The sequence below is a fragment of the Leptopilina boulardi genome, unplaced genomic scaffold (assembly GCF_019393585.1).
Source record: "Leptopilina boulardi isolate dan_hultmark-lab unplaced genomic scaffold, ZJU_Lbou_2.1 LbouV2_342, whole genome shotgun sequence".
Taxonomy (NCBI): Eukaryota; Metazoa; Arthropoda; class Insecta; order Hymenoptera; family Figitidae; genus Leptopilina; species Leptopilina boulardi.
The window spans coordinates 1004287-1024757 of NW_026137910.1; the positions used below are offsets into that span (position 1 = coordinate 1004287).

Here is a 20471-nt window from a genome sequence, read left to right on the forward strand (position 1 = left end):
TTTTTAAATTAAATTTTATTTTTTATTTATTAAAATTATAATTTTTATTAAGAATGATGTAAACGGCCCTACTACAAATCCTCAACCTTTTGAAAATCCTCGTACATGATTTGGTACAAGTTTATGCGTAAAAATATGAACAAAAAAAGGAGACATACATACTTATACACGTACCCAAATTTTTGAATTTTGAATAAAGAACATGAACAAGTTAATGCAGAAGCAAGTGGCGAGTTTTTTTGATGAATTAAAGTTCCCGGTAATTTCCTGTTAAATTTTTTTGATTTTTTCTAAAAAAGTGATATTACAATACTTTCTGTAAAAAATGGTTAATTGATGATGTTGCCTATAAGTAAAAACACATTACATAAGGTTAATTTAAAAAATTTTATTCAAATTACATGATTACTATTTTATACGCTTAAAATTTATATGAAAGCTTAAAATTCAAAATCGTTCACAGCTTTTTAAATCGTGTAATTTAATTTTTTATCAATGATTATTATTGAATAATTCTTAAGAAAAAGGTTATTTTTTCTCTTAAAATTAAAGAAGAGCAAGCATAAAGACGAAAGAGATTTTGTGCGCAAATGTTTATTATGTATAAATATTTTAAATAAAAATCAGTGAACAGAAGATATTCGTCGGCCCTATTCGGACTTTCCAGGTCTTTCCAGGTCCTAAATATAGAATATTAACAATTTAAAACTCTTTGGGTGTGTTTAACAAGGAATATAATAAAAATAAAATAAATACCTTTCTAATACTTAACAGAGTTTCATTTGTGTGTCTGTTTAATCCCAACGCATTAGACATTTTGTTCATAACTTTTTCTTTTTCCTTCTTTTGGATGTTTAGATCCTTTTGAAGTTCAAATGCCATCTCAACATTCCCCGCCCTTGCCCTCCTTTTAAATTTTATTCTTTCCTTTTCGTATTCTAAGTTTTCTTGTTCTAACACTTCTTCTTTTGTAATTTTCTTCTTTTCAATTTCAGTCATTCTCCTTTTCATTTCTTTTTCTAAAAATTTATTCGAATCTGAAAAAAAATATATATATATTTCTTAACTATGTAGGTATTTTATCTTAAATACTGTAAAAATTTTAATAAAAAAGTAAATTCAGTACTACAAAATTTAGAAGTGCCAAAACATTAGTTTTGAGAAAAAAGAGTTTAAAGTTTAAGTTTATCCTTGGCTCCTTTTATAATAAAAATTTAAAAAAAAATTTTCAAATGTTTCTAATGGGGAAAAAATTATGACAGAGGCATGAATCAACGTATGACACTCCGTAATTTGTTTTTAGTCAATAAAAAAAAACGAAAATTTGAACTATTTTTAGAAAAACGCGATTATCTCGGAACCTAGACCGGACAAAGAGGGAAATTTTCATGCTGACATCTACATATATATTTTATTCAATATTTTGCATATAATGAAGATTTAAACATAAATATAGATTGTACTGTCTTTGTTTATTTTAACACCAAATCGCAAATGTAAAATAATAGATTTATGAAACTCATTCGTGAACATAATGTGAAGAATCAAGATGATTCGTACAAAATAGGGATCTAATTAGTTAACTTTTTAATTGAGTCCGCGTGACGAGATATTATTTGATGATTTTTTCAAAAAGCATATAAAATTTTAGAAAATTAACTTTTTATTTATATTTTTTACTTTTATTAAGCTCAATTTTTGAAAAAAACGGTTTTCAAAAAATTGAAATTAAAAAATTGGATTTAGTAAACAATAAAAAACATATAATACCTATATATTATGTATACTTGCCTGATTCCATTATAATTTTTCCTTTTCGAATTTTTATTTCTCCCTTTTTGTCAGGGAATTCAAATTGCATTAAAGCTCCCAGCTTAATTTCGGAATCGTCAGTGATTAATAACGCCTTTTTATCAATAATATAAAACCATCCGTCCTCAGTAAAAGCATCTACTAAAAATTTTCGTTCTTGATCTTCATCGTTTGACATTTCTTTAAAAATAACCAATTAAAAAACCAATAAAAATAATCATAACCAAGTCGGATAAAAATGAGTAGAGATAAAGCCTTCCTCCAATAGGAACCTAAACTTTTGCGTTGCGTGACTGACGCGTTGATTTTAGCATTGGACGTGTACCTAATGAGAGAGAGGGGTATAGATGTATATCTCCGTACCCCTCTCTCTCATTAGGTACACGTCCGACGCGCTTATTGTAGACGCTGCTTAAATCAAATGGGAGTGCGTCACGTCAGCGTCGCGTTTTAGCTCATTGTGGAACACGCCTTAGGAGCTAATTGAAGAAAGGCCTTAACGCAGTCGCATTCTACTTTCAGTAGGATATTTCCACCCTTTATAACTTGTTTACTCTATGATCGTTGTCGATGGGCTTCGGACAAAGCAGACGACACAAAATGACTGTCAAAATAGTGAACATCTTCAAACTTTTAATAAACACCTGTAAACTTATAAGAAAATTAATGTAGACCTTTTAAGATGACATAATGGATTTTTAACTAAACAATGGTTTAAAAATTGATTAACAATAGACTAACAAAAATCAATTTTGATGTATTACACTAAAAACGCATCGACTCCTTTGACACGAAAATTAATGGATTTTAAATTGTAGTGGTAAGAGTTCTTAAATATTGTAAGAAAATTCTTTTCTGTTGTACTGTAACTGTAACTGCAAGTTATAGTAGATTTTAATGTAACTAAAATATGTTATTTTTTATGAAAAATATTTATACAATATTCATTTATTATTTATTTTTTTATTTATTTTTTATAATTTTTTATTTATTTCGTATTTCTTTATTTTTTATAAATATAAAAATTAATTTTAACGAAATTATTCACAATTGCACTTTAAATGGAAAGATTTGAAAAATCCAATTAATAAGAATTGTTTCGTTTGTAATTTTTTTTCTAGTTATTATAATCCAATTTTATTTTTTAGATCTTTTAAGTGGCCTTCTCTTTTTTAAATTACCATTTAAAATTTCCGAGAAGCTTGAAAATGAACAAAATTAAGGATGATTTCCTAAAATAAAGGTAATTTTCTCACAAACCCTACTTTTTTTCACTTCAACTTTTAACATAAATTCTTATCAATATGAGGAATAATTCCTATATGAGATCCAACCTTGCTAAACCATTCTTTCAGATAAAAGAATTTTTTTGAAATTTTAATTCTATGACGCATTTTGGTGATTATTTAATCTTAAATAAAATCTCCAGAGAATGTCTCTAAGAAATTATATTTGTAAAAAAACTTTTTCTAAATTTTTAGAACGCAATAAAAAATAAAATTCTTGATATAGATTTGTTTCAAAGTGATATTTATAAAATTGTAATGTTTATATATAGAAAAAATAAATAGCTAGTCATATATATTTTTTTAAATTGTAGATCTCACAGGGGGACATAAAATAGATCTATTTTATTTTCTATTTATTAAGATTTATCCAGTACAAATATCTGCTTTTTGTGTTCTTCATTTCTCCAAAAAGCGTATTTTGTTCATAACCCCAAATAAAGGTTATGATATTTACAAATATTTTTCTTCTATTTTCTACTGGTTTTTACGATGCGTTTTTCGACTTATTTTAGAATCATTTTTCTCGAGTTATTAATCTTTCAAATGTCAAAATTTTTTTTATTTTTTATTTTTCTGAAACATATTGGTTTAAAAATCTTTGCAAAGGTTTTAAATTACGATAATTTCGACGATAAATTTTTTTTCTTTTATTGAGTACATTTAAATTTGTTTTTAATGAAAATTAGGAATTACAAAATAATTTCATTTTATACTTATAAAGGATCTGTTAAATTTTGTTGAAAATTTATTTTATATTTGGGAATTGTAATTATTCTTTATGTAATTTTAAACTTTTTCAAGTACTACTTTTCAAGTAGTTCCAATTAGCATAATAATTTTTTTAAAAAGATATAACTGTTTCAAAACAAACTTATTTCATTTGATTCGTTAAGTAAAATGAGATACTTATTTTTAGGAAATCATCCCTTATTTTCTAAATCTTAGTTTGCCTGTATAATCTAAGGTAGATAATTTTTCAGGAAGGTTGTCACGCCCGTTCCAATATATTTTGCTGGACGCTATAATTTTACTACAGGCGTTAATTTACATTATCAGAAATAACTAAATGTAGCCTTTAAATAATATATAACTATTTTTTATTTCAATTATTTTTTATATAATAATTATCCAGAGTATAAAGAATTTAATATTTTTGATAACTCATTTATGTGATAAATTTAAACATAAAGCGTATCTGGAAATTATCAATTGAAAATATAAACGATCTATAGAATTTATTAATCCTCTTGAAACAGATCAATTTAAGTAAAAAAGCAAATGTCAAGTTAATGTTTCGACATCCGAGTCAGTCTAGCTGGATGTCGAAAATTCGAGTTAAGGTGCCTGAAAATCTAACAAAATTTGATTCGATTTGAAAATTGCACAGTTCTACTATACAATCGTATTATTTACAGAATTCCTATTCGGTAGTCCAAAAATCCAAAAAATGGAAAATGAATTTGACGTGCTCTCTTCAGAAAATTCAGAAATAGACATTGCAGATACTGCCTCATCAAGTTCGAATGAAATGAGAAATGAACATGACATGCTCTCTTCAGAAGATTCAGAAATTAATGTTGCAGATGTTTCCTCATTAAGTTCAAATGAAATAGTTGAAAATGAAGATTATCAACTTGAAGACGATCAATTTGTGGATGATCAATTTGAAAACAATCAGCTTGAAGATGATTATACACAAGACTCTTCTGAAATGGAAATAGATAACGTGGTATTAGGTGATGCATCAAGTTCAAACGAATCTGATGTTTTCATGTCTCCCCTTTTCGAATCATCCTCGTCATCATCATCATTATTATTCGTAACAAATGACAATGACAATAATAATACTGAAGAAAATAGAGCAAACTGGCTTGATAATCCAATTTATGCAGAAGCAACAATCAATGGGGGCAATGCATTATATCAAATATTAAAGACATACATCACAAATCGTTTGAGTAAAAAAGCTTTAAGCGATATTTTGTCTACAATTGATTTATTGCTACCCAATGATCATACTATCCCTCGATCAAAATTTAAATTATTATCTTTAATCGATCAGGTATTACCAAGCTCTCAATCAGATTTCGCGACGAAGCACAGGATTTGTTCCAAATGCTTTTATTACTTGGGAAAATGGTCCGATGATCCATTAGAAAGATGTACTCGTTGTGATAATACAAAAGTTAACAGTTTCTTTCTAGAGCTTGACTTAGAATCTCAACTGCGCACTGCTTTTGAAGTAAGAGATGTTTCTACTTTATTGGACAACTATCGAACCGAATGCGCAACCCAAAATCCAGAATATCTGTACGATCTTACATCAGGGACCGAGTTTCGTCGATTGAAAACTGAAGCTATACCTGGAGAATATGATGTCTTTTTACTTTGGTTCACTGATGGACTGCAAGTGTCCAAAAGTGGAAAAAGTAATATATGGCCAGTTTACGCACAAATAGTCAATATAGCTCCAAAGTACAGAAGAAGTTTTCAATTTGTTTGCGGAATCTTCTATACGAATCGATCTTCTAAGAAACCAGATATGAATTCATATTTGCAACCGTTTGTATTGATTTTAAAAAACCTATTTACAAATGGATTTCAATGGTTTAATAGAGTGTTAAATCGTATAATTGTGACTAAAGTTGTTGCCCCTGTTGCGTGTTTAGATGCTCCGGCAAGAGCAGCTGCACAGAACGTACAACAGTATAACGGAGAATATTCGTGTGGATGCTGCGAAGAGAAAGGGGAAAGCTGCGAAACAGGCAGTGGATCAAATTGGATTTTCCCAGTAACCCATGATCATTCTTGTCTACGGACAGCCGCAAGAATGGAGAAACAAACCAAAATTGTAGAAAAGTATAAAGATTTGAAGCACTTTAAAGGTGTCAAAGGTGATGCCATTGTTACCCAAATACCTCATTTCGATAGATCTAAGGGATTCGTTCCTGACTACATGCACGCTGTTCTGCTGGGTGTAATGCTCATGTTATTAACGCTTTGGTGTAGTTCAACTAATCACGAAAGAGAATTTTACCTTCGAAAAGATCAGCGTATTGAAATTGATAAAATTTTAGAAGCAATTTCACCACCTGATGACGTTACACGTACACCAAGACTACTGTCTGATCTAAATTTGTGGAAAGCCTCAGAATTAAGAGCATTTCTCCTCTATTACGGACCAATCGTGTTAAAAAAGCGTCTAAGTAATGAACATTTTAATCATTTTTTGCTACTTTCCCGCGCGATTTATATACTGTTAAAGGATGAAATTAGCCCGACAGAACGTAATTTTGCAAACACTCTTTTACATATTTTTGTAATCGATTTTGAACGTCTATATGGTCGCAACAAATGCTCATATAATGTCCATCAATTAAAGCACATGACATTGTTTGTGAGTTTATGGGGACCACTTTGGGCTTGGTCGGCTTTTTCGTCCGAGGATCACAATGGAGAATTATTACGAATGACACATGGTACAAAAAATGTTGATGTAGAATTATCTAATACCATTAAAATAATACAATGTTATCAGAACATAAAATATTTAATGAATCCGATCAGACAGAATCAACAACCTCAGTGTCGAACCCATGGACCATCTACGAAATATAATATAGAAGAAAGTGATCTTCTAGTAATTCTTCACGTCACGCGCCTTACAAAAGAGCAGTTACATCAGACCAAACCAACTATTTTTAGTAGATGCTTAATCAATAACGAAATTTATACTTCCGAACTGTACACTCGACAAAAAAAACGCTCGAATTTTATTGTCCAGTGGAAAGAAGATGTTGTAGTGTCTTTTGGTGCTGTTAAGTTTTTTTTAATGATCGAGGGAAATCTTTTTGCTGTATTACGTCAGCTCATAATTTCTAACGATAAATCCCAAGAAATTAAAAACACAGAACTTGAATTTGACTTTAATGAAAGTATAAAGCATGTGCGTGATTCGTATTGCACTAATGTTATTCCAATTCAGAGAATATTCACAAAAGTTTTACGTGTACAAGATTACATATGTCTATTTCCAAATAACGTGGAGAAAAAATAGTCATACCAATCATTTTGGTATTTAAAGCTATATTTTTTTAATTAAAATATAAAATATAATTAGCAATTGGACATCTTTCTGCTGTCTTATAATTTATAATTATTATAATAATAGATAATTATTTTAATTACTTGAATATTTTATTCCTTTTACTGATTTCCAATTCACTAAAATTTTTATGTGTTTTAATTGGATTGTAAATATTAGAAGAAGAAATAAAGAATTCGTTATTTCCTATTGTCTGTCACGTTGAGTTATTTACAGAATTTTAGAACAAATTATTTTTACTTCGGTTCAATGATAAATATATATTAAAGATAAATTCTGACAAACGTAGGTTATCTTCTAAGTGAATAAAAATTGACTTCATTTTATAATTGATAAACAAAGTAAGAGATATATTGACTTACCTTAAGAAATAAACCAAGGGAGATCTGGCGATAAAATTGACACTTAAACTCACAAGAAATATATTTTTAGACATTAAAGTTAGTTGAACAATATTGACCCGGAACACAAATTGATATGTAGAAATTCCAAAACTATTATTTTCTTCATATTTCAGATAATTCGACAAGAAATACCTCAAACATTGCTTTGAATTTTTAAAAGAATTATGAAGTTGAATTCCTTAAAAATTTTAACCATAAATATCAAGCAAAAGATGATAATTTCAAAGGATTTCTGAAATGTAAAAATTCCAAAACGATTATTTTCTTCATATTCCATATAATTTGACAAGAAATACCTCAAACATTGCTTTGAATTTTCAAAATAATTATGAATTTAAATTCCTCAAAAAATTTAACCATAAATAACAAGCAAAAGCTGTCAATTCCAAAAAAAATTATTTAGAAAAATTCCGACAATTTTCCGGAAAATTTCCGGAAGTCACTTCCGGAAGATTTCCGGAAACCACTTCCGGAAATTTTCCGGAAATCCTTTCACATGGGTTAGAAACTTATAAAAAAAATATATATGTCGTTTCCTTTCACAAACAAAATAACTTGTTTTCCAACTCAAATGTTTTGATTTACAACTAAAAAAAAAGATTTTTTCCATTTTTATTTTCTTCTTTTTTGAGAATTTTTTCTCTTTCTTTTTCCATTTTTTCCTTTTTTTTGAGAACTAATAATTGAAAAAAATGGTTTAGAAACGACAAAAAATTTTTTGCTTTACGAGTTTTACATACTTATTTTGTCTTTTTTAGGAATTTTTATTTTTCAAAATATTTTGCAAATCTTTTTTTTTTTTTGAGATCTAATTAAATATTGAAAACAATAATTTGAACACAAAAAAAATAAAAGTATCTGTTTGTTCGACTGACAGAAAATATTTTGCACTAAAATTAATAAAAAGCGATTTTTCCATTTTTATTTTCCTTTTTTTTTTTGAGAATTTTTATTTTTTTTAAATTTTGCTCTTTTTATTTTATTTTTTTTTGAGACATAATAATTGAAAAAAATGATTTGGAAACGAAATCTTGACAAATGTGTCTGTTTATCTGTCTGAAAAAAAATGTTTCGCCTTACTAAAAAAAACAATTTTTTCCATTTATTTATTTTTCACAATTTTTGAAAAATTTTAATTGTGTTTTTTTGTAGATCTAATTAAAAAAATAGTTGCACAAAAAAATAATAATAAAAGTGTCTGTTCGTTTATCTCACAGAAAATGTTTTGCTTTAAAATTAATAAAAAGAACAAGTTTTTCCATACTTATTTTTTTTTCTTTTTTGAGAATTTTTATTTTTCACAATTTTTATCAAATTTCCATGTTTTTTTTTTTTTTGAGATCTAATAATTGAAAAAATTGGTTTGTTTGTCTGACAGAAAATATTTTTCACTAAAATTAATAAAATGCGATTTTTCTATTTTTATTTTCCTTTTTTTGAGAATTTTTATTTTTAACAATTTCTGCTCTTTTTATTTATTTTTTTTTTTGAGAGAGAGAGAGAGAGAGAGAGAGAGAGAGAGAGAGAGAGAGAGAGAGAGAGAGAGAGAGAGAGAGAGAGAGAGAGAGAGAGAGAGAGAGAGAGAGAGAGAGAGAGGTCTAATAATTGAAAAAATGGTTTGGAAACGAAATTTTGACAAATGTGTCTGTTTGAAAAAAAATTTTTCGTTTTACAATTAATAAAAAACGATTTTTTCATTTTTATTTTCTTTTCTTTTGAAAATTTTTTTTTATCAAATATTCATGTGTTTTTTGAGATCTAATAATTGGAAAAATTTTAAAAAGTAACCTCAACTGATAAAAAAAAATTCTTAATCCGGAGAACATATTTTTATAAAAAAAAATTTTGTTTTATTTATTCTCTACGATACGAAATTATAAAAGAAAAATCAATATCAAGATGGATATATAAAAAAAAATATTCCAATCGAGAATTATTCAGGAATTTTTGATAAATTTGCCATTAAATTTATTCACTATTCGATGAAACAATAAATTATTGATAATTTCCTCTAAATATATTATTTCCGCGTTAATTTTATTGAATTTATATGAATCTTCGAATATATTTATAAGATAATAAAAGAAAAATGAATAATATTTACATGTAAAGTTGGTAGCACGATATTATGTCATTAGATTGGAATTCAATCCACGAACTTAATAAGAGCATATTTTGTCAAACAATAAGTTTCAGTTACGTGAGTTGTTTTCTGATTGGAATTTTTGCAAATAGGACTGTTGGGAGGGAAAGCCTCTCTGGAATGTCAACTATTTGCGCTTCAGAGGTTGTACCCCACCCGGTTCAATGAATGGGCACATTATATAGTGTGTTCGTACTTTGTAACTGAACAGAGTAACGACGTAGACGTGTGTTACTAGAGGTCATCTCAACATGTGCATCTCTCTATATAGACTACACATATGTCGAGAAGAATGCGGACAAGAAGTTTCGTCCCTTATATTCGATCCGATAAAATGCACTCTCAGTCTCTCTTTCAATCTCTCTCACTCTATATTTATTCATCTCATTTTCAATGAATAAATCATGCACTTTGTATGAATGAAAAATATTTATTGTTTCTTTCATTCCATGATAGAATATTTTACTTTTAAAATCGATAATAAAATATTCAATGAGTTTCTTTTAAAAATTTTAATTTTCAAACAAAATAGACATGATTTTGAATTAAATTAATATTTTAATTAATATATATGTTACGGTTAAAGTGCGAAGTCCGGTGAATGTGCACATTAACCGGTCAATGTGTACATTCACCGGGCATTTTGGTAAAAGTGAGAAATCGGACATTTGGGGAAGATATTATGTACATTTACCAAGTAAATTGGTGATTGTACACATTGACCAGCCTTGGTTGGTAAATGTGAAAATTTGAAATGAGTGATTTGTTAAATAATTTTTTTATGCATATAAAATGTGAAAATGGAATGAATATTATTATTAATAAATTGATAAGATAATATTAAATATAAATTGTATTAAAGGAATAGAATTATAATAAATGAAAATTATAAACAGAAGTAGGAAGACAAATATAAATAGAAGTTCAAATGAGGGGCTGATAGTAAAAATGGTTTAAAATAACATTGGGAGCAAAAGTGGGATAAGTGACTTGGGAGCAAAAACGGGTTAAAATGATTCGTGTAATTTATTGATAAATTCATTATATTATCGATTAAAAAATATTAACAATAGGAAAAAATGCATATTTTATTATAATTAATATCTTTTAATCGATAATATAATGAATTTATCAATAAATTACACGAATCATTTTAACCCGTTTTTGCTCCCAAGTCACTTATCCCACTTTTGCTCCCAATGTTATTTTAAATCATTTTTACTATCAGCCTCTCAAATGTAAATAAATATATTAATTGCAAAAATAAATAAATATATTCTTCCTACATAGCTATATTTAAAGTTAAAATTTTTTAATCCCAAAAAATATATATATTATTCAAAATTCAATATTTTCTAAAATACTTTATACTTTAAAAATAGCAAAAAAATGTCAAATTAAACAAAATTTCATGAAAGTCGCCCCTGCAAAAATAAATAAATATATTTTTCGTACGCAGCAAAATTTATTTTAATCAAAACGATTTGGGTGAATGTGTACATTTACCGGTTAAAGTAGCAAAACATCAATACTATAATATTTATTTTTCACTTTAACCAAAATGATTTGGTGAATGTGTACATTTACCGGTTAAAGTGCACAAAACAAAGAAATTCGTATGCTATTCTCACAATCACCTACCTACTGATGCCCAATTTGGTCAATGTGCACATTGACCGGTTAATGTGCACATTCACCAATTTCGCACTTTAACCGTAACATATATACCAATATATAAATAAATCAAAAATTAATTAAATCAATAATAAATATAAATAACAAAATATATCTAGGTATAATATAAACAGGTGGTAAGTCTCTAAAAAATTATTTTCAAACAGATATATTTTAAATAATAAATAATTCAAATAATTTTAAGAAATGTGTAAAAAAAATGTCGAGTCAGAAATTCCGTAAAAAGATTCATAAAAAAAATTATGTGAAAAATTTTATGACATTTAAAAATTTCATTTGAAAAATTTGATAAAATTATAAAAATATTTGAGAAAAAAAATTTTTTTTCATTCTAAAAAAACTAATATAATTTTTATAAAGCCTTTAAATAAATCTATTTAAAAAAATTCCAAGAATTGATGAAAAAATAAATCTTTAACATCAATTTCCATCTCTTTGGATAGACATGAGATTCAAGTATCGCATATATAAAAGTTTATTTGCGCTGAGAGTAGAACATCAACTGAGTAGATCAATGACCCGCTTCCTGTGTTTAACTTCGGACAGATTGCACTTGGCTCTTCTTAATTTATATTATTGGTGTGTAAGGATAAAAATATACACACTGACTTTGTTCTTGTTAAATAAATTCAGTCAATTAGTAAAACTGTCTACATTGCTAATCAACAGTCAGCAATTTCGGACAATTAAGACTCTTACTTTTTTTTTTCTTTTTAGAACAAGAAGAAAAAAATTATACTCATTCATAAAAGTGCTACGTATGTCCATTTAATTCGTACATACTAATGTAATTAAACATTACAAGCAAATAGTATCTGATTTCTATCACATATTTTATATTTTTTTTCAAATTAAAAAACATGAAAAAAATTTAATAAACTTTTTTTTTAAATTCTAATTTACTTAATATTAAATTAAAATTCAATTAAATTTTTAATTATTTTCCGGGACGCATGAATATTCCCCTTCATTAGACTTGTCGGAATTTTTGTGGTGTCGAATTAAAAATTATTGAATTTAGTAGAATTTTAAAAAAGTAGATTTTATAATGAGACCAATTTTAATATTGAAAAATTTTTATTTAACAAAATTCTGATTTTGTAGAATTTCTATTCAACTTTACTGTGATAAAAAAGAATTTTTATTTATTAGAATTTTTCTTTTGCTGAATTTCTATTTTTCAGAATATTCACTTAAAAGTATTATTTTAACAGTATTTTCCAATTAAAAAAATTTCCATATAACAAAATTCTTATTTAACAAAAGTTTTATTCAAAATATTTCTATATTCTATTTCATCGATACTTTATTTGACCGAAGTTTTGTTAAATAAGAATTTTGTTATATGGAAATTCTGTTAATAAAAATACTTTTAAGTGAATATTCTGAAAAATAGAAATTCAGCAAAAGAACAATTCTGATATATTAGAAAATCTGCTTTATCACAGTAAAGTCGAATAGAAATTCTAAAAAATCAGAATTTTGTTAAATAAAAATTTTTCAATATTAAAATTGGGCTCATTATAAAATCTACTTTTTTAAAATTCTACTAAATTCAATAATTTTTAATTCGATACCACAAAAATTCCGACAAGTCTAATGAAGGAAATATTCATGTATCCCGATTTTCCAATACTATTAATTTTTCTAACAAAATTTTATAAAATTCAATTTATAATTTATAAAAAAAATTTCATTTAAAAATAAAGATGCAGTAATTATAAAATTGTAATACTCACATTTTTGAATTTGAGGTGATTCTTCTTCGTCGTCATTGTCATCATTTAAAGAGCCAATTTTGCTCTTTTCCTTCCATTGTGAGTAACGATTTGTTTTGTACGATGCAGGAATCCAAGCTCCAGATTCCGATCGTATTTTTCCAATTTTGGAATCCTGGATAAATTATTACAAATATTTTTTAAAAAAAGATAAAATTATTTCACATCAATTTTAATAAGATTGAAATCCAAAAACAGAAATGTGTTTTATTAAGTAAATAAATTAGTTTCAAAAAAAAACTTGGAAATTAAAGAGCTAACAATTGTCAAAGTTGAATATTAGAATATAAATTAAAAGAAATATTTACATTATTTATCGTCACCATCTTCTTCTTTTTTCGATCCCATTTCTTTATTTGTGTCTGTAACCTTCTGGATTCTTCACTGTCTCCCGTCAAATCTAATTGCATTCTTTCTGCATCTTTGGCGAATACATTAACAGCCAATCTAAAATTTTTAGTCTTTAATTTAATACCTAAGATCGATAAACTAATAAATTTCAAAAAAAAAAAAAAATTTCATAATAATAAATTGAATTTGAAATAATTAAATTATGAAAATTTCCTCGTAATTCAATCTCATAATAATTATGAATTATTTCCAGTACTTTTTAGTATTAATTTACTAAAATTAACATTCGAATTGACAATATTTATAATTATTAATTTCATTAACTTACCCATCTTCTGTGTGTTTATCGGGAGCACTGTATGGAATATAAAATTCATCGTCTCGCGTCACTTTCTTTTTCTTTTTCGAAGGTTTATAGAGATCGTCTACTTTTCTTTTCTTTGGAGTAATCACTTCATTGAAGGTGTCTTTTATTTCATCGGCACTGCTAGTTGGAAGTGTTGATATTTTAGTGGAATTTCCAACGCCTACAAAAAAAACAAAAAATAATTTTAATAATCGTTAAAACAAAGAGAAAATTTACGAAAGCCGATTAATTTTCAAGAAAATTATTTGAAAATTGAATTTTTACATTTCAATGCGTCGTTTTCTCTTTCTTCTTTTTTTCGATGAAAATCTCGAATACTCTCTTTATGAAATGCTCGTTTGCTTTTCATCACTTTGTAATCGGTTGCTGTGTTTCTGCTGCATACTTCAAACACCGTCTGAATAGAAAAAAAAATCAATTAATTTCAAATACTTTTTCATTAAAAAAAACATAACTAATTTTACAAAAATTTAAACAGTGTGTCTATTTCACTTAAATAAATTGTAAAAAATTCAAAGGGTTTCTTTTCCAATTTTGAAGAAAATTTTCGACATTTTTTTAAATTAAAATTTTACTATTAAAGAAATTTTTCAAAATTCTCCAATTTTTTTTTTTTTGAACAAATAATACAGTAATTTTACATTGGTAATAAATTTTAGATTTTAATATTCAATTTCAAAAATTACGATGCTGAAGTTCACAACGTTTATTTATGATGAACGAATTTTAGAAAAAGTATTGTTTTTTTAATAAAAAATTCTATAAATTTTTGTCTTAAAAATATTAACAAAATGTGAAAAACATTTTTGACATAACAAATTTTATAATTTCCCGTTTTAAAAAGTTTTTTTTTCTAATCGTTGATCATAAATATTGTGGACTTCGGCATAATCAAAAATTAAACATAAACACTATTTTTATAAGTATAAGTTTCAAGAAAAAAATAACAATATTATATATCAATCTTGAAAATTAAAAATAAAACATTCTTCAAAATTGTAATATTTTCTTTACAATTTCAACCAATTTATTAAAAATTTAAAAATTAATTCACTTTATTAATTCATTTAGAATAAAATTGTACTGTATGTTTTTTTTATTTAGAATAATTAGGAATTTATTGTATAAAAACTTTTTTTCGTTTACTTTCTCTAAATAAATGAGTAAATAAATAAAAATTCACTTATTTTAAAATTCAATTTTATGATATTTTCAATTATTTGGAAACATGAATTATTATTATTATATTTCATATTTAATTGGTTTTAAAATGCAATTATTCTATAAATTTAGTCACTTTCGTATTAATTGTTATATAAATTCAATAATATGAAATACAATTATTTCTATGGAATTTAATTATTTTTCAAATTCAAATTTTGTTGGAACCGCAGTAATTATGTAAATTACAATATTATATTCATATTTTATTATTTTGTAACTTTAATTATTTGTATTTTTTTATGAATTTGGAAAAAATCCATAAAATTCGGTCTTACGAATTTGACCAATGAATGAGAAAATCATTTCAAAATATTTTTTTAACTTATTGATAGAAAAGTGTATAAATATTAATCAAACCTTTAATCACGAAATTCTTTTTGTTGAAATAAATTCATTTTTGTAAAAAAAAAAAATCCGTTTTTAAAAATTGTTTTCATAATTCTTGGTCAAATCTACATTTTTTTCAAAAACTTTAAAAATCAAAATAAAAACAAAAATTCAGCATAATTCATCAAATGTAAACTTACACCTGGAGGTCTGTAATTCTTCATCCGAGATAAAATATTCGCTAGTGAATTCTCCGCATCTCTCGTCTTAATATCACAAAATTCAGGACTAATTCCTGCTTCGATGATATGTAAATTTTTTACACGTTTCACACTTTCGGTTGAAGCAGCAGGTCTGGATCGCAAATATTGTTGATAGGCGTTTTTACAAACATTCTCCATATTTTCCTAACGAGAAATAAAAAAATTAGAGTTGTTAATGAATTTTTATCCTATCCCTTTATTTCAATAATATGTAAAATAAATTTAAAATGAAAATTTATTTAATACACACAAGATCTGTTGTGTTATCGTGCCAAGTAATAAGTTCAGAAACTTGTTCCTCAATCATTGACTGGGGCATTTTTCCTACTGCCCCCTCAGGAGCATCATCACTTCCTGCACTTGGAACAATGTGAAATGGACGTCCCAAAAAAAGATGCAAGTCCAAAAGATATGCGTATTCATCAGGACAAATAATATTGTAAGCAGTTCCAGTTCTTCCTGCTCGAGCACAACGTCCTAAAATGCAAAAAATAGAACTGAACATATGTAAATAGAAATTTCACCTTAAAAATTTATTAAAAACAATTATCAGTTAAAAATTTTATAAACTTATAATTCGTATAACGAAAAGTATAATTTCTTTTTTCTCAAAAATTAATAAGCCGTTTTAAAAATATTTTTACTTACCAACCCTATGTACAAAGACTTTACTCTTATCAGGAAAATGAAAATTTATAACATAATCCAAATGGGGAATGTCGATTCCTCTTGCTGCAACATCTGTTACAACTAAAACTTTTACTTTTCCAGTTTGAAACTTTGCCGCATTAATTTTCCGAGCCGAAGGATCAAGGTTCGAATAAATGTAGGTATTGGAAATATTAGCTTTGTTTAAAATCTGAAAATAATTGAAGCAAAAAAAAAATTATACAATTTTAATCAATTCATTCATTATTTTCAAAAATAAATATTTATTTTAATTATAAACAAGCAATGAAATGTTTAAATAAGTGATAACAAAAAAATCTATTATTTAAAAATTAAAGGGACGCATGAATAAGCTCGAAAATTCTTTTTTTAGAATTATGATTTGATAGAATCTTATTCTATAGAATATTATAATTTTTCAAAATATTTATTTATTAATGTTTTAGAAAATGCAAATGGTCGAAAATCAATTTGACAGAATTTTTATTTAGACGAAAATTAATTAGCCAGAAATTCAATTTGATCCAAACTTTGTCTTGTAGAATATTAATTTTGCAAAATTGTAATTTAAAAGAATCTTAATTTTGCAGAAAGAGGATTAGAAGAGAATATTAATTTTTCTGCAAAATTAATATTCTACAAGACAAAGTTTCGATCAAATTGAGATTCGATCAAATAAATTTCTGTCAAATTAATTTTCGTCTAAATAAAAATTCTGTCAAATTGATTTTCGAAAACATTAATATTCGAACAAATAAATATTCTGCAAAATTAATATTCTAAAAAATAAGATTCTTTCAAATCATAATTCTAAAAAATTTGGTTTAGAACTTATTCATGCGTCCCAAATAAAAAGAAGATTCGCTTTGTCTTTTTTACTTTGTAATTATGATTGTTTCCAAAATTTAAGAATTGATTAAAATTAAAGAAAAGTATTTTTTAAATTAAAATTCAAAATTTACTTTAAAAAAACGAGATAAAAATGAAAACCTGATGAATATAGTCGACATGATGCATTGTAGCTGCAAAAATGACAGTTTGTGAATCTGGTTTTATGATATTTTTCAATAAGCAAAGAAGAACGGCTAATTTCTCTTCTGGACGGCACGTTACAAAGGAAAGTGTCAATTCCTCTGGAAGTTTGCTCTCGACATCAAGACGCAAAAGAACTGGATCACCCAAACCAGCTTTTGCAAATTCAACAAGAACTTTTGGCAATGTTGCAGAAAATAAAAGCGTCTGCCGATTTTGAGGTAGTCTATTGGCTATTTCATGGATTTGTTCTCCAAATCCCATCTCGAATAATCTACAAATTTCAAATATTATTAGAATTTTTTGTCAGAATTTATCAAACAGATCACCCAAAAAATAACAAATTTAATGTGGTTTAAATTTAAATTAAAAACAAAAAATATATTTTTTTTTGTCTTGGAACGTAGTATTTAAAAATAATTTTTGTTTTACATAAAAATTTTTATTTTAAAAGAGGCAGACTAAACATCATTGAAGATGAAAATCAATTTTTTTTTCAAAATACCATTTATCAAACAACGAAGCTGAAATACGGAACGTTTATGATAAATTATTTTTAAAGAAATAATTTTTTAAAATGAAAAATTCTATAATTTTTTGCCTAAAAAATATTTCTAGCAGTTTTTATTAATCAACAAATTATAAAAAAAAAATATATTTTTTTATGTTAAACAATTTTATAATTTTTCGTGTTAAATAACAATTGATTTCTAATCGTTGATCATAAACCTTGATTAGTCAAAAAATTAGAATTTGAAAATTAAATTCATTACAATTTCGTTACAAAAAAAATTTGTCAGCCAAACAAAAAAATATGTGACTAAAAGAAATTTTTAAAAATCACATTTTGAAAAAAAAATAAATTTCAGTTCGCCTGATTTCAAATCAGTCTAAAGTTTTTTAAAATTAATTTTTGAGGACGTTTATCCAGGGTAATGCAGACCTCTAGAGAAAAATAATTAATTAACATTTATGTAATTAAAATAATATTATTAATTCTACTATTTGAAAGATGAAATATTAATTTTAACGAAAAAAATTTTAAACTTGTAAAATTTATTTATTTATACAATTTGCATAGGATAAAATTTTTTTGTTATATCGCTTCTACAGAATTCTTTTAAAAATGATTCGATTTCAATGAAATATGACTTATTTTCTTCAAAAAATGATTCTCTACAACTTCACCGTGGGGATTTTCAAACAAGCAAGCCGTTTGAAAAACGCAGTTATTTGTTTAAAAGAAAAATTTGGATTTTTTTAAACAAATTTCTGTATTTTCCAAAAGGCTTGCTTGTTTGAAAATCCCCACGGTGAAGTTGTAGAGAATCATTTTCTGAAGAAAATAAGTCATATTTTATTGAAATCGAATCATTTTTAAAAGAATTCTGTAGAAGCGATATAACAAAAATATTTTATCCTATGCAAATTGTATAAATAAATAAATTTTACAAGTTTAAAATTTTTTTCGTGAAAATTAATATTTCATCTTTCAAATAGTAGAATTAATAATATTATTTTAATAACATAAATGTTAATTAATTATTTTTCTCTAGAGGTCTGCATTTCCCTGGATAAACGTCCTTTAAAATGAAATTTGAATAAAAAAAAATGTATTTCTTTTTATTATTATTATTTCCAAATTTCATTTATACTAAAATTCAGAATTAACAATAAAATTGTGGTAAATTTTTTGTTTGTTATTTATTTACCGATCAGCCTCGTCGAAAACGACGTAGGAAATGCTCTTCAAATTGAGATCCATTTCAACGCAAATGTGTAAAAATCGACCGGGAGTTGCGACAATAATGTCAGGACTGCCATGAATTGCCGAAAATTGATTGTCCATACTGTCACCACCCAAAACAACTGCAGCTTTTAATCCAGTAAATTTTCCAATTTCTTTTATAAATCGAAGAGTTTGTAGTGCCAATTCACGAGTTGGTGAAAGAATTAAAGCCCTGGCACCGCTTTTTGCTTGACGAATTTTTAGCTTTTCAAAAAGTGGAATCAAAAAACAGGCAGTTTTTCCACTTCCAGTTCTTGCCATCGCCACAACATCTCGACCTTCAAGGGCCAATGGAATTGTCTAAAAAAAAAAATGTTCAATTTTCTTCCTTTTTCCATTTGCTTCAAATTAACGACAAATTTATTTACTACTTTCAAAATTTTATTATAAAATATTGCTCTCGCAAAAAATATAATTTACCCTATATTTAATGTATTTTTCCAACATGAATTATGTACGTATACAAAAAAAAAATTTTCTTTTTATAATTTTAATGAAAATTTTGATAATGAAACAAATTTATTTTCAAAATGAAAGAAATAAATATTTTTTTACAATACCTTTCGTTGAATTGGCGTTGGAATTTTATAACCTCGTTTCAAAATTCCATTTAAAACTGTTTGACTCAGTCCCATTGCTTGAAAACCACCGGATTTTTTTCCGACTTTTTTCTTTGTGTTAACCACCTCATCATCATCGTCTTCAAATTCCTCAGGATTTGCAAATCCTAAAATTTCTTCTGTTTTTGCCATCCTGGCAATATACACAACAAACAACTAGTTTGTTTCTAAATATTATAAAACTCACTCTTTTCTTTTTACTGATTTTGTTAATAAAAAACTGATAAATAAATACTTCTTAAATTCTAAGAATTAAATAAATATTTAAATAATATTTCTCTAAAACACATGCGATGAAAAACACGTGTAACACTTTTGTCAGAAAACAAATAATTTTAGGTTATGTTTCATTTTGTGTAAAGTGCGCTTAGTGTCTAAAGTCACGGCGGCGCTAAAATTTTTAAAACAATAAAATTAACAATGATTATTTATTGAATAATATTAATAAATAAATTTAAAATAATAATAATTTTATAATGAATGCAAGAATTATTTTAATAATTATTCTTTTTTTGTGGGAATAAAAGGAATTTTTTATTGTAGAGCTAATTATTAAATTCAAATAACGGAAATGAACAACAGTGACAGTGATCGAAAAACTAA

At 25.8% G+C, this 20471-nt stretch overlaps 3 protein-coding genes across 5 annotated transcripts in view; 1 reads left to right on the forward strand and 2 right to left on the reverse strand.

The window, feature by feature from the left end:
* LOC127285951 (ATP-dependent RNA helicase DDX54) overlaps positions 1 to 20199 on the reverse strand; it is a 98734-nt gene extending 78535 nt beyond the window's left edge. For both annotated transcript variants that reach the window (XM_051312181.1, XM_051312183.1), the window contains exons 1-10: positions 19809 to 20199; positions 19172 to 19548; positions 17418 to 17733; positions 16407 to 16617; positions 16009 to 16235; positions 15696 to 15902; positions 14209 to 14341; positions 13906 to 14104; positions 13535 to 13673; positions 13188 to 13341 (exon numbers count right to left, since the gene is read on the reverse strand). In XM_051312181.1, coding sequence (XP_051168138.1) covers positions 13188 to 13341; positions 13535 to 13673; positions 13906 to 14104; positions 14209 to 14341; positions 15696 to 15902; positions 16009 to 16235; positions 16407 to 16617; positions 17418 to 17733; positions 19172 to 19548; positions 19809 to 20000 — 2155 coding nt within the window. In that variant the 5' untranslated portion in view covers positions 20001 to 20199. The remainder of the gene's footprint in view (positions 1 to 13187; positions 13342 to 13534; positions 13674 to 13905; positions 14105 to 14208; positions 14342 to 15695; positions 15903 to 16008; positions 16236 to 16406; positions 16618 to 17417; positions 17734 to 19171; positions 19549 to 19808) is intronic.
* Positions 369 to 7850, reverse strand: LOC127285955 (uncharacterized). Its single transcript, XM_051312188.1, has 4 exons — positions 7569 to 7850; positions 1792 to 2456; positions 757 to 1037; positions 369 to 680 (listed from the first exon to the last, which is right to left on the reverse strand). Exons 2-4 carry the CDS (start codon positions 1988 to 1990, stop codon positions 651 to 653), a joined length of 510 nt encoding a protein of 169 aa, XP_051168145.1. The 5' UTR covers positions 1991 to 2456; positions 7569 to 7850; the 3' UTR covers positions 369 to 650.
* LOC127285950 (uncharacterized) lies at positions 2456 to 7247 on the forward strand. Of its 2 annotated transcripts, XM_051312179.1 has the most exons (3): positions 2456 to 2632; positions 2961 to 3055; positions 4517 to 7247. In XM_051312179.1, exon 3 carries the CDS (start codon positions 4549 to 4551, stop codon positions 7156 to 7158), a length of 2610 nt encoding a protein of 869 aa, XP_051168136.1. In that variant the 5' UTR covers positions 2456 to 2632; positions 2961 to 3055; positions 4517 to 4548; the 3' UTR covers positions 7159 to 7247. The 2 variants fall into 2 exon arrangements, with proteins under 2 accessions (XP_051168136.1, XP_051168137.1); XM_051312180.1 differs by lacking the exon at positions 2961 to 3055.
* Positions 20200 to 20471: the final 272 nt, after the last annotated feature.

What these genes read in the sequence shown, in the direction of transcription:
- LOC127285955 (XM_051312188.1), bottom strand. Translation starts at nt 1,990, where the DNA reads ATGTCAAACGATGAAGATCAAGAACGAAAATTTTTAGTAGATGCTTTT. An exon ending in AAAAATTATAATGGAATCAG is followed by an intron (nt 1,038 to 1,791) that starts GCAAGTATACAT and finishes ATTTTTTTTCAG; the next exon opens with ATTCGAATAAATTTTTAGAA. An exon ending in CTCTGTTAAGTATTAGAAAG is followed by an intron (nt 681 to 756) that starts GTATTTATTTTA and finishes TTCTATATTTAG; the next exon opens with GACCTGGAAAGACCTGGAAA.
- LOC127285950 (XM_051312179.1), top strand. Translation starts at nt 4,549, where the DNA reads ATGGAAAATGAATTTGACGTGCTCTCTTCAGAAAATTCAGAAATAGAC.